The sequence below is a fragment of the Mixophyes fleayi genome, chromosome 1 (genome assembly GCF_038048845.1).
Source record: "Mixophyes fleayi isolate aMixFle1 chromosome 1, aMixFle1.hap1, whole genome shotgun sequence".
NCBI classification, from domain to species: Eukaryota; Metazoa; Chordata; class Amphibia; order Anura; family Limnodynastidae; genus Mixophyes; species Mixophyes fleayi.
The window spans coordinates 321273657-321287770 of record NC_134402.1 but is presented as its reverse complement, the minus strand read 5'-3'; the positions used below and the strand labels follow the sequence as shown (position 1 = coordinate 321287770).

At 43.2% G+C, this 14114-nt stretch overlaps 1 protein-coding gene across 1 annotated transcript in view; it reads left to right on the top strand.

Annotated features, from left to right (window-relative positions):
* The first annotated feature begins 297 nt into the window (after positions 1 to 297).
* The window catches only part of RASAL1 (RAS protein activator like 1), a 53034-nt gene continuing 39217 nt past the window's right edge, over positions 298 to 14114 (top strand). The window contains exon 1 of the mRNA XM_075213735.1: positions 298 to 862. Within this exon, the coding sequence (XP_075069836.1) occupies positions 798 to 862 (65 nt within the window). The 5' untranslated portion in view covers positions 298 to 797. The remainder of the gene's footprint in view (positions 863 to 14114) is intronic.

Here is a 14114-nt window from a genome sequence, read left to right as displayed (position 1 = left end):
TCTGTCCTTGGTGAACTTAGGTGCACTTGGGAAAACCACCACAGAGGAATTTATGATAGTGTATGGGAAATATTCACACATACCTTTAAAATTGATACAATGGGTTAAGTTCTTGAGTGAGCAGCTCTGTATTAGCAGAAGACAGGCAGCAGGATTCCTGCCATCCTAACAGCAGGGAGCTTGTTCCATGCAGCAGAGTCGTGCAGAGATATACACAGGTAAACAGAGGCTCTTTCTCATAACACAAGACTACCTGCAGGGGGGGCTGAGCTGTCTCCTCCTACCACATGCAGTTCTCACTGTCACAGTTTGGAGGCAGGGAAAAGCAGCAGAAGAAAATTCTTGCTCATATCTGCGCTTTCAACCTGTGGCTGTTGTGTTCGACTAAATATATGGTGCTGAAATCCTTGTAACAGACCTCAACTGCCGGTCTAATAACACATGGCTGAATCCTGGATCCTAGACACTGCTATCCTAATGTGGCAAGAAGTGCTGTGATATAGTGGATACTGAGTTTGTCAGGCTGTCACGCTGAAGGGAAGAGTAGACGAAGGGTTTTTGTCCCTACCGCTCGCTGAAGAGGGCATCAAATGTATAGATCATGAAAGTGGGATTGTAAAAGGATTGTTTTTATTTACCCGAGTGCTAAACACAAGATAATCAGTAACACGGGGCAGCTGAGAATGGATGAGGGCGGAGTACGGAGGGTCTCTGCTGGAATTAAAGGGCAGTGTATAGGCTGCTGACCATACTTATATCTGAAGTCACTCGCAACTTGATTTGAGTAATTCTCCGTTATGGCCAGGAATACTGCTCTGTATTTCAGACTGGTGGAAGGGAAGAACCTGCCCGCTAAGGATGTGTAAGTCATGCCCTTATGTTTAATATGTTAGTTCATCCATCTGAGACCTGCTCGTGTTCACCTCATTCATGAAGTTTATACAACTAGGTAGCATGCAGCAGGCTACACCTGCTAGTTCTATATGGAAACCCAAGGTTTTTGCCTTATGGCTCACAGTATAATATGTCCCTAGTTTTCCCCCAAATTTCAGCTTAATATCTCTATTCTAATTTCTTATATAGTAAAAAATATGTATGAATGTGTTTACAGAAATCTCCCAGCATAGATGCCTGTATTCTTTTAACTCTCTACGATCAGAGGTTCTAGTAGCATAATATAGTCCTCTGTAAACTATTACAGAGCTTGATTGCTAAGTACTATAAATGCAACTCGCTGGAGTGGAAATAAAATATTAGTTTGGTGAATATTAGCCAGTTGACATTAGCCAGTTGCAGAGCGTTCAAAAATCAATTAACACTACAAATAAGAGCTGAATGCTTAAGCAGGACTACAGCCAGGGGCAGACTGGGCTGGGTGTCGGGGAGGGCCTGGAATGGGCTACCTTGAGCTGGCTCACTGGGCCACCTGTGTTTTTTTTCCCTTTAAAATAGACTGCTAAGTCAAGTTTTGCCCTCCCAGGCTGAAGTTTGCCAGCCCTCCCCTGACTACAGCCAATATACCGATCATTAACACCTTTGGGACAGTTTTTCCAAGCACTATTTCAGCACTTGGATTGTCACTTGCTAATGACTTACTATGGGTATAAAGGAATCTTTTACAGAGATGGCAAAGTGCATGAAAATGAAGTAATGCAAAGGAGAAGTATTGTGACTTTATACATAAATCACTACAGGGTGTTGAATAGAGGTAACCAGGTTTTGCATTGCCTTCACTGGTTTGGGGCTGCATATGTGGTTTGCATTAATCTTGGAACGCCGGAATGAGTCGGCTTCCTACAGTGCCCTCTGCTGCTTGGTGTCTTGAGCGAAGCTTGCTGTGTATTCTGTTCTGCTGCACAGATATCTTCTCTGTACTATGTAGTGTTTCTAAGTGTGGAGATATATATTGGTGTGTGTATGTATATTCTCTTTCTTACCTTAGCCATCCATTTTGATTGTCAGTATGGGGCTCTGAGTATCTTAATCATCCAGTCCCAGTGCTGGAATGGGGTCTCAGTACCTTAGCCAATTATTCTGAATGCCAGAATGAAGCTCTGAGTACTGTAACCATCCATTCTGCCTGCAGTAATGGGACTCTGAGCACTGTAGCTATCCATTATGACTGCCAGAAAGGGGCTCTGGGTGCCGAAATGGGGGTATAAGCTGCTTAACCATTCATTCTGCTTGAATTGGTCTGCAAACACCTTAGCCATCCATTCCGGCAGCCAGAATAGGGCTCCAAGTACCTTGGACATCTGTTCTGGGTGCCAAAACGGGGGTCTGAGCTATATAACCATCCTTTCAGTGTGTCGGAATGGGGCCTGACTACCTTAGCCATACATACTGGGTGCTGGAATGGAGCTCTGATGCCTTAATCATCTGTGTGTGCTGGAATAAGGTTTTGTGTATACTAACCATCCATTCTATCTATATGTGGCAGTCAATTCAATTAGACTGCTTGGAGGAGCTGCTTTTGTAAAATAGTCTTAACAAATAACCAATATGAGAAATATACCAATGTTACATAGTACTAGCTGGAAGCATGAGGATATTACAGGGTTAACACAATAAAAATGCATAAATAAAATACAAAGATCATTGCATAGATATGTGTAATGATTAAATGCTTAACATACCAAGAGACTGCAGTTTTTGTAGATTAAGGGGTTCATGCAGAGTTGAATGCAAAAAAAAGCATCTCTTGCGCTTTAAAAAAAAAAAAAAAATGTACACAACTTTGATGTACATTCACCCCAATTCAGAGTTGGAGATCTGTCCTGCTCTTTATAGTATGCAAATTGTGTATGTTTTCATAAGATACGCTTAAAGTGGACTGTAAGTTTGTTAAATAATAAAACAAAACCAGAAAGCATAGCCAGCCCTGATGCTGCCAGCCTAGGGTGGTATTGGCAAAATCATCGGGGGACCAAAAGCTTGGGGACCTCTGAAATTACCAGAACCAGCACTAGGCTTGACAGCTTGGGCTGGTGGCATTATAGCAGGGAAACCTATAGCGTGGATACCACCCACCATAGTGACAACCAGCCCTAGAGCGGTCAGCAAGGGCTAGATTCCCTAGGGAATATTGGGTCTGGAAATAACTTTTTTTTTTTAAAAAAAAAAATTGCAGACACCCCCCACGACCACCACCCCGCGTAAGTTTAATGCTGAAAACGCAAGGGCTTTTTCAACACCCATGGAAACAAACTTTTTTGTCAATGGGGTGCACTACAGGACCCTGCATGCCATGCTCCCATTAAGTGTTGAGCTATGCAGACCGTTGTAGTACTTCAAGTGCCAGCATACCCACGTCTGCCAGAGAATGTCAGATAGTATTGATGGTCAATATACATAAAACTCTCTATTCTGGCAACCATAATAGCTGGCTAGGGTACTTGGCGTCCCATTGCAGCATTCGGAATTGATGGTGAATGTAATCTCAGACCCTGGCACCCAGAATGCAGAGTTATTATGGATGTGTGTGTATATATGTGTGTGTGTGTGTGTGTGTGTGTGTGTGTCAGTGCCGTAACTAGACATTGTGGTGCCCTGGGCGAGACTGGGCACCGGCGCCCCCCATCTAAGTGGGAGTGGCATTTGACAAGTGGGTGTGGCCAACTTAATATGGGTGTGGCTAGCACTTTACTGAAAGAATTTGTATATATTATAATATAATGCAATTTGCTGTAAGCACAAATTTCCTGTCTATGTTGTATCAAATAATGATGACATGCTCACATCAAGCAGCATTTAATTTATATCTCACTGTAACAACTGGATGTTTTAGCAAATAATCAAAAACACAATAATCACAAAACACAAATAGGCACTTTTCATGATGAACCCAAGCAGATGTCAATATAACGGAAGGAGACATACTATTAGGGGCGAGAGCAGGACTTTGATGTAGAGGTTTTCCAAGTTTGTTCTTCACCAAAATATTCATGTTTATGTTTGTACATACCCTACAAATACTACATACAGTACACATTATAAAGTGCTCCATATAATTCCCACTAAATATATAGACAAAACTGCTGGTATAGAAAGTTGGTGTATACTGGACATAATATATTTAAATGTACTTTTGTGTGGAGAATAAACCTGATGGTAAACAAGAGCGATGTTATAAAGAAGGTGGTATAAAGAGTACTGTATGTATGAGCTGCACTGGCAAAGCTTAGATATAAAAAGTAATAGAAGTGGCTGCTACAAATGGCAGGACATTAGGGTCTCTTCATATTATAATCAACAGGTATCACACCTGCATATAAAACATGTCCAAACTGACACTCTGCCAGGATACTTGGCCCAAGTGGGCGCAGCCGCCCGATACCTGACTCCGTGCCCAGAGGAATCGCCGCTCTAATTCAGATCCCCTACAAGCAACAATCCATTCCCGGCAATGATGCGTTCCAACAACAGGAAGTTCGGCATTTGGAACGCATTTGCGTTCCAAATGCCGAACTTCCTGTTGTTGGAACGCACATGCGTTCCACTGCATTGCCGGGAATGGATTGTTGCTTGTAGGGGATCTGAATTAGAGCGGCGATTCCTCTGGGCACGGAGTCAGGTATCGGGCGGCTGCACCCACTTGGGCTTGCGCCCGGGGCGGTCGCACCGCCCGCACCGCCGTCGTTACGGCTCTGGTGTGTGTATATATATATATATATTCTCTATCACTACACACGGTGCAGAAATCATATGTGTAGCATGCACTATACAGGGTGAGAAAACGTAGCAAGCTTTACTCAAAACACCAAGCAGCAGTGGAGCAAAATAATTCCGGTATTATTGGAGTAACAGTGCTTGGTAGTGGGAATCAAAGCTTTATCATGAAGACTGCTCAGCATATAGAATGTACATGGCTGATTGTGCTGTAGAGAGAACATAGGATTGGTTTGATGTTCAGCAATCATGCTTAACAGAAACTAAACTGACAGCCATTTCATGGATAAGCCACTCCAAATAAAAAAAACAATATTCTCTGTACAGCACAAGTGGACTCTATGATGCCGCTGGGCAGTTTTCAATGATAAAGTTTTAATTTCAGAAACCAAGTACAGTTTTTCTAATAAAGCTACAACTGCAGAGTTGCATATCTAAGGACCATATAAATATAATGCTCTGACTGTCACTACAGGGGCGCAGGGAGGATTGTCGGGGGGGGGGGGGGGGGGGAGTTTCTCCCCGCTGACCCAAAAAAAAACCACAGAGAGAGAGCTGCTGCCGCGCATGCGCAGCAGCTCCGTTTCGCCAGCGCTGTCCTATACAGCAGCCGCGGCACTGTCTAAGAAGCGTCTGCGGCGGTGCTGTATACAATACAGCACCGCCGCGGACGCTTCTTTGACAGCGCCGCGGCTGCTGTATAGGACAGTGGCCACTTAGCGCAGGTGGGGGTTTCTAGAGACTCATAAACCCCCCCCCCCCTGCGTGCGCCACTGTACTACTTTACCAAGTAGAGTTACATAATTGTTACTAGTGTTTATAAATGAATACAGTTCCTGTTTGTTTTTATACTGCACATTACAGTTAAGTTGGAATGGAATTTCTTTACTTCTTGCCAAGTATAGGCTTTTGTTGTGCTCTTTGACTTCAGTGAGCACCTTTATAAAACTTTTATACTGGACTGGTTTCTTTCATGGAGTTCCATTTTTCTGACTTTATATACACCAGGCTCCATTCTCAGGTTTACTGCATCATAAAATGAAATGAGTAAAACTGCTATCTTTAAGCTCTGTCACGCTTCTGGTTTCTAGGGTAGAGAGCTACAAATGAAGAAAGATCTTTTCATTCAAACTGCAGCACACAGGGTTGGGGTCTGGGTAGTTTAAATAAATATCTCGCACATCTTTAAGTATGACAGACTTCATGAGTATAGATCGAGTATGCGTCTATAACTAACTACCCCACCCATGAGAGCCGGCATAATTAGACAGTAATCATGTACTACAGTGTTGTGAGAAAATGGCTATAACCTCTATTATATAAGTCTAATCCTTTTAAGGGGAGGGGCATAACTGGTAGCTGAATACCATGTGAGTCATGGACACTCCGTGCCAGATTAAGGGACACGAGCCTGGAAGCTGAAAATTATTGAGGGGATGTTGCAAGCAGCTGCCTGAATGGTGTGTGATCAGTGCCTTAGCGGTGTGCATGGCTGGTGCCTAAAAGTGACCTCCATCCTTTAACCATCTCCCATTCTCTTGTATAACCTGCATACCACTATTTTGTGCTGCATGTAAGGGAGGCAGCGCCATAGCCAGATATTTTAGTGCGTTGGTTACAAGAGGACAGTGGTGTGTTGAAGTAATACATACTTGCCTACTTCCGGAAACTTGTTTCCGAGAGAGGGGCGTGACTGGAGGGGGTGAGGTGTGGCCAATCGCATCATTTTGGCCCCGCCCCTGAGGCGTAAATGACGTTTTCGCGGGGGCGGGGCCAAAATGGCACGATTCACCGAGAATCGCGTCAGATTCTTGGTGAATTCCGGGATGCGGGAGAAATGCTAGCTCTCGTGGGAGCCCGGGAGACTGACCTGAATTTCAGGAGTCTCCCGGACTTTCCGGGAGAGTTGGCAAGTATGAAGTAATATTATTTGCTGATGTGAGTGGGACATGGTCACATCATTGAGGGAGAGTCCCAAGCCTACATGGGAGGAGGGGGGGTGTTTAAAGTGCTAGAACACTCACTAAAACTCACTAAGGCCCCTTTCCATTCTTCCTATAGTGACTGGCTTTGCGCCCTTGTTGGGGGCATATCACAAAGCTACTTGCAGCTGTAAATATTGAACTGCATCGATATCAACACTACATTTGCCCGCAACCATTAAATTTGACTCTTCAATGCTACCATTTATGTTTTATATAATGGCAATGCTAATATGATTTTATGAATGACAATGCTGATATATATCATATTAGCCATTTATATCATTGCTGCCCAGGCAGGGCCACATGGGCCTGGAAATTATAAAGGGCCTGTTGTGAGAAGTTCTGTCCCACAGGAGGTGTGGCCAGTGATGTGTGGGTGTGGCCAGATGTGTATGGGTGTGGCCAGCACCATGGAGGACATAGCTTGCACTTCTCTCCAGCCATCTACATCTCCCTCCCTTATATAAAGAGTGCACCACCAACTGGTTCACACAGCATGTATGTAAAGTGAAGAGTGGAAATACATCCCAGCTGTTCCTCATGCTGGGACAAGCTCTTTGCTAGTCAAGATAGTTCCCCTAAAATCAGGACTATCCTGATGGAATCGGGACAGTTGAGAGGTAAAGGTATGTTATTTTATTGACTGTTGAAGGCAAAAATATAATGGTGGTTTATTTTAATTTATAAAGTGCTTTTTTTTTTTTTCTTTCTTTTTTTTCTTTTTCCCCCATCAATAATTATTGAAGTTTTTGCAAAATAATTGGGGTACAGAAAAAAAGGGGGGTGGTTGCTCAATGAGTATTGCAATGAAACATCATAGAAACATAGAACGTCCAATAGATGCCGTGGAGGGAACCACTAATTCTCCTGGGGGGAATCTGGTAAAGCCAGGAGCGAGTGGATGGGAGGGGAGGAAGATGACCCTCTGTTTGCACCCGCTCCCTCTGTAACGTATGCACGCCACTTAAACCATTTTGTGATAGGGGCCGAACCAGAAGTGGAGCATGGCATGTTTATCGTCTCCATTTCAAAGCTGTACTGTATTTTAGAAATAATTAGAGCCAGCTTAGGGGATTTATAAAGTGCTTTAACAGAAATACATAAAGAATCAGGTTTTCAACATTGAACAAAGTACAGGGAGCTGAAAACTTAAGAAGATTAATAAAAAATGTTTTTAACTTGAATCTAAATAATATATATATATATATATATATCTATATTGGTCAAATGCTTTCTTTTTGCAAACAACTTATTGGATCCTCTTCAGTCAGGCTTTCGCTCTCAACACTCTACAGAGACTGCCCTGACCAAGGTTGTCATTGATTTGATCACAGCTAAAACTGAAGGCCATTACGCTCTTCTAATTCTCCTGGATCTCTCTGCTGCATTTGACACTGTTGACCACTCTCTTCTCATACAAACGCTACAATCCCTAGGTCTTCAAGACACTGTCCTATCCTGGTTCTCATCCTACCTATCTAATAACTCGGTGTTAATTTCTCTGGATCCACCACAGCTACGCTTCCTTTATCAGTTGGAGTACCACAAGGCTCCGTCCTAGGTCCTCTGCTATTCTCTATCTACACTGCTTCTCTTGGGAAAACTAATCCACTTCTTTTGGATTTTGGGATCCTCTCTATGTAGATGATACACAAACGTATCTATCCTCTCCTTATCTCTTGCCATCTGTGTTGTTTCTATTTACTGACTGTCTCTCTGCCATTTCATCTTGGATGTCCTTCCGTCAGCTTAAACTCAATCTTTTGAAAACAGAATTAATAATATTCCCACCCACCAACAAAAGCGTCTTGCCTGACCTTTCTATTTCTGTTGATAACGCGACCATAAATCCCACCCCGCCCTGCAAGCTTGCAGCCTAGGTGTAATCCTTGACTCGCAACTATGCTTTGATCCCCACATCAACTCTATATTTACATCATGCAGCACATATCTAAAAAACATTTCCAAAAAACTTGCATATCTCACACAAGACACTGCAAAAACTTCAATTCATGCACTCATCATGTCCCGCATCAACTATTGCAATTCCCTCCTTACTGGTCTTCACAAAATCAGACTCTTACCCCTACAGTATATTTTGCACGCTGTGGCTAGATTGATTTTCCTTGCAAACCGTTCTTCCTCTGCTGAGCCTCTCTGTCAGTCTCTACATTAGTTGCCTGTTTTTCAACGAATCCAATATAAAATTCTTCTACTAACATACAAGGCCATCACAAAACTGCACCAACATACATCTCCTCACTTGTCTCAAAATATCTCCCAACTTAACACCTCCGTTCTCCACAAAATCTGTGTCTCTCTTCCACTCTCATCACATGCTCCCATTTCCGGTTACAGGACTCTTTTCGTGCTACTCCCACTTTGTGGAATTCCCTCCCTCGCCCAATAAGACTTTCCACTAGTCTTTAAATATTTTCTGAAAACCCACCTCTTCAGACAAGCTTATGATATTTTTCAACTACTCTCCTAATCTCCCTAGGTTACCATATTACCACACTCTACACAGCTAACAAAAGACGAAAAACCTCTGACCAACACTGTTTTGTGACTGCTCATACAGCCCACTACACAATTTTCACCTCTGCCTTCTAGCTGGACCAATATGCAATATGATGGAGCATTTACCCTTGTGTTTCAAACTTCCATTGTCCCATAGATTGTAAGCTTGCGAGCAGGGCCCGCTTACCTATGTCTGTATGTATTAACCAGTATTGTTTTATCACTGTTTGTTTCCAATCTCCAAAAACATACAGGTAGGTTAATTGGCTGCTATCAAAAAAAATGTCCCTAGTCTGTCTGTGTGTATGTTAGAGAATTTAGACTGTAAGCGCCAATGGGGCAGGGACTGATGTGAATGAGTTCTCTGTACAGCGCTGGGAAATTAGTGGCTCTATATAAATAACTGATGAATAATTTTAAAGTGCTATGAAATCTGATGGCGATATATAATGCTATATACACACATTCACTGTACACTTAGTTTTACCTGATAGTTAATGCAAATATGTAATCAGCCATTCAAGAAGAAACTCGATGCATAAAAGAATGCAGATATGTTCAAAAATTGTAGACCAAACATCTGAATAGAGAAGAAATGTGATCTAAGTAACTTTAACTGTGGAATGATTGTTGGTGCTGTATGAGTTGTTTCAGTACCTCAGAAGTGGCTGATCTCTTGGAATTTTTACACACAACAATCTTTACAGTTTACAGAGAACAATGCTCAAAACCATTACCATCCAGTGAGCGGCAGTTCTGTGGGTGGAAACACCTTGGGGTTTTTATTTTTTTTTTATTTTTTTTTAAAGTTTTATTTTGGTAAGGTCAGTACAACAATAAGAGACGATTGACATAAACAATACAGTTGAAAGAAATGGACAACAAGTAATCAAATCAATGCTCAGCAAAGATCCAGTGAAACACTTAGTCAAACGAACCTTTAAATGTTGTAGTAGCGAATGGCCTCAAGTTTTTAATGAGAGAGGAGAGAAAGAAAGAGAGAGTATAGAGAAAGAAAGGAGTGAGAGAAAAGGAAGAAGTGACTAGATCCACTGTAAAAGGAGAGAAGTCCAAGAAAGAAGTGAGGTATTAGAACTGGGCTATGTAAAGGGTGGGCACGCCTGAAAGAAGGCTAGCCATGGATCCCAAACCTTGGTGAAAGCTCTCGAAGTGTTCCGAATAATGCTGGTCATATACTCCATCCGATGAGTCTGCCAGACTCTATTGATTATGGACTGCATGGAGGGAGGGGATTGCATACGCCAGTCTGCCGCTATTTGGCAAGTAGCTGCCGAAACAATGTGCTTAATCAGTTTGTTCTGGTGTCAGGATGCCGAGGGAGCCCTCAGAGGGAGTAGAAAGAATTTGGGTTCCAGGGGGATGTCCACCTGAAGAATTGCACTAATCAGGCCTCTAATCTCAACCCAAAAGCCTGATAATTTTGGACACAACCACCATATGTGGAGGAATGTGCCTTCTTGGGAGCACCCTCGCCAACACCGATCGGATGAGTCATGGAGAATTCTGCATAGACGCGAAGGCACGTAGTACCATCGGTATAGCACTTTGTAGACGTTCTCCTTGATTCTAACGCAGATGGAACTAGAGGCGGCATTTTTCGTAAATGTCAGACCATTCCTCCTCCGAGAGCTCCCCACCAAGGTCCCGCTCCCAGGCCAGTTCGTGAGAGGCGGAAACGCCTTGTTAATGAGAGACGTCAGAAGAGAATGGCCAACCTGGTTCCAGCTGATAGGAAGGCGATAGTAACTCAATTAACCATGGGTGCAGAAGAGCATCTCTGAATTTACACCACATCCAACCTTGAAGTGGATGTGCTACAGTAGCAGAAGACCACACAGCACCCTTGTGACCGCCACACAATACCACAGCACCCTTGTGACCACCACACAATACATAGGGCAGCCATGAAAGCGTCGCCAAATACAGAGCAAAATATGATTTTTATTGATACAAACTGTGCCGTTAATGTGTGAGAATGTGATTATCAGTTGTTGCTCATTTTCATACCTCTTCACATGGCCAAAGGGGAATGTTATAAGATTTGTTATATATAACTCTTCTTTCTTCAAGTGTTTATACATCTGAGCAGACTTTAAAATACAAATTGTCAAACACTAAATTGAAAAAGTTGGAAATTTTGTTGTAAGAAAAGGAACTGATCCCTATGCAAGTGTCAATGGCCCGTGTGTATTAACATATTATATTTTCACATACACCCTGTTAAAAAAATTAATTGTTCCTACCTATTGTGTTGAATGCCGCTGACCTCCATCTGGGACTGGGTGGAAGCAGCCCCCACCCCACTCAGCAACAGGCAGCCCCACAATTGCCTGTTGCTTTCCAATGACAGGGATGTCTCGCCACACTCCTCACGCCAGGTGCCCTCACAAAAAAATATTTTGTTTTTCTCCTGGCTGGCCTGGGCCTGTGGCCAGACCCGGGGCTGTAGCCCCATCAGGCCCATTGTTAATTCGGCCCTGTGCCCAGGTTTATAAAACAACTTGATTAAAAATCAAATCAGCATTGCCAGCACACCTGCCTTATAGCAATGCTAACCAGCCTGCCCACACCCTCTTATAAAATCAAATTTATATATGAAATGAAAGCGGCATTTGATTTCTATAAATGGCTAGGAGCAATCTGAGCAGCCATGATATAAAGTGTTTATCTTGCTATGATATCAACACTTCCTTTTCACAAATATCTGGTGTGCTGGCAAACAGATTTGATTATGTACATGGAGGTTTTTTTTTTTATATATATATATATATATATATATATATATATATATATATATATATATATATATATTTACACCTACACACACTTGGGTCCATATGTATTTGGACACTGACACATATGGGGAGATTCAGTTCCCTGTGTTCTTTAGAACAACATGGGGTGCAGTGGCGGAACTACCATTGGCACATTTCAACTCCCTGAGCTGCAAGCAGAAATCCGTGTTAGTACGGTAATTTTAACAGTAATGATACTCACCCCACGTTGTTCTAAAAAAACAACGCTGGGAATTGAATCTCTCCCAGTATTTGTAATTTTATCTGTTTACTAAAGCATATTCAAATTATAGTCTGACTGTTAGGAACACCTCCAGCCGGCACAACACAGCCCGGAGTCTACTCTGCCAGTCAGGTGTTCACTGGAGCCCCTGATGGTGGGGACCGACTGGGCTGCAGACTGACGGAGGGTCGTGAAGTGTGTACCGGCTGGGGAGAACCCAGGCAAGCAGAGTAAAAGTCCAAGCAGAGGACAAGGGCCGGCAGCAGGTAGAAATTCCAATAAACAAGCCGAGGTCAAGGGTCATGAGCAGATAGGGAGGTCGGTAAACAAGCCAGAGGTCAGGGTCACGAGAAACACAGGCAGGGTCCAAATCCAGGCAAGGGGTCATACACAGGGAAGCAGTCCAACAGGTTTTCACCAATACAAGGCAGGAGCAGGAGCAGATTAAACTGACAGGTAACTGGACGCTATAACCGACAGGGAGGCTAAGCCCTCCCTGCCTTATATACAGACTTTGGCCAATCAGGGCTTAGCCCTGAAATGCATCCCAGGTGCGCTACCAATAATAATTAGCCCGCAGGCTATCCTAGCGCATGCGCCCGGCTGCCTCACTTGCCGGGGCGCACCGCTTGCTACACTAGGCGTCCGGCCGTTGCCTTGGCACGAGAAACCGGAAGTGACGCCCCGGTCGTCATGGAGACAGCCGGGACGTTCACTGGCACAGGAAGTGAGTCGCGGCGGTGCCCGAGGCCGCCGCGGCTCCTGACACTGACATTTAAGGCCATATTCATTATATCTGCTTTAAGTTGAGGGTATTCATGCCAAAATTGGAGGAATGGGTTAGGATTTACAGCTGTTTAATATGTAGCCCCCTCTTTTTCAAGAGCACAAAAGTAATTGGAAAATTAACCTATAACCTGCTTAATAGACAGATGTGGCCTGTTCCTTTTGTTGTGTTTTGTTTTTTTTATCAATTAAGCAGGCAAAAAGGGCTGGAGTTGATTTCAAGTGTGGCTTTTGCATTTGAAAGCTCTTGCTGTGAACCCACAAAATGTGGTATAAGAGCTCTCAATGCAAGTGAAACAGGCCATCCCTGGGCTGCAAAAAAAATAAAAAAATCCATCCGAGACAGCGGGAACCCCCCACAATACACTTCCCAGACCCTCACACATGTGAAATTTGTGTAATAAAAATAACTTTTATCTCCACCTGGCTGGCAGGTAACACTGCAGTTCAGATGCACTGATATCTGATGCAGAATGCTGACCTGACTTCACTGCTGCCCAGGAGCAAATGCAGCACATTGCGAGAGGAGGCTCCAAATATTAGAACCAAAAAACCTGATATCACTCACCTGTTACATATTGAAACTCCCCACCAACTTTTCTCACACTAGATAACTTCACATATGCCACTCCTTGCCCATCAGCTTTTGTCCCACCCGCATAACACCAGGTTTATTCACATGCCTCTCTGCCTACTGGCTTATCTTTCACATACACCCCTGCCCTAGGCATCCCAGCCAGCCTTTTTTATTTTATTTTTTTTGTATCATTTATTTATATAGCGCCAACATATTCCGTAGCGCTTTATAATTGGGGACAAACACAGTAAACTTATAAACAAACTGGGTAAAACAGACACAGAGGTGAGAAGGCCTTGCTCACAAGCTTACAATCTATGGGACAATGGGAGTTTGATACATGAGGTTAAATCTACACTTTGCATTTCGGTCCAGCCAGACTGCAAAGGTAAAAGTGACTCATAAGCTAAATGATCCTGTCACACAACAATGTTGGTCAGGGGGTAGTTGTCTTGTGTGAAATTGTGTAACTGATGGTAATAGGGTAATGTAGTGAGCTTAAGAGGGTGGTTGAGGAATATTATAAGCTTGTCTGAAGA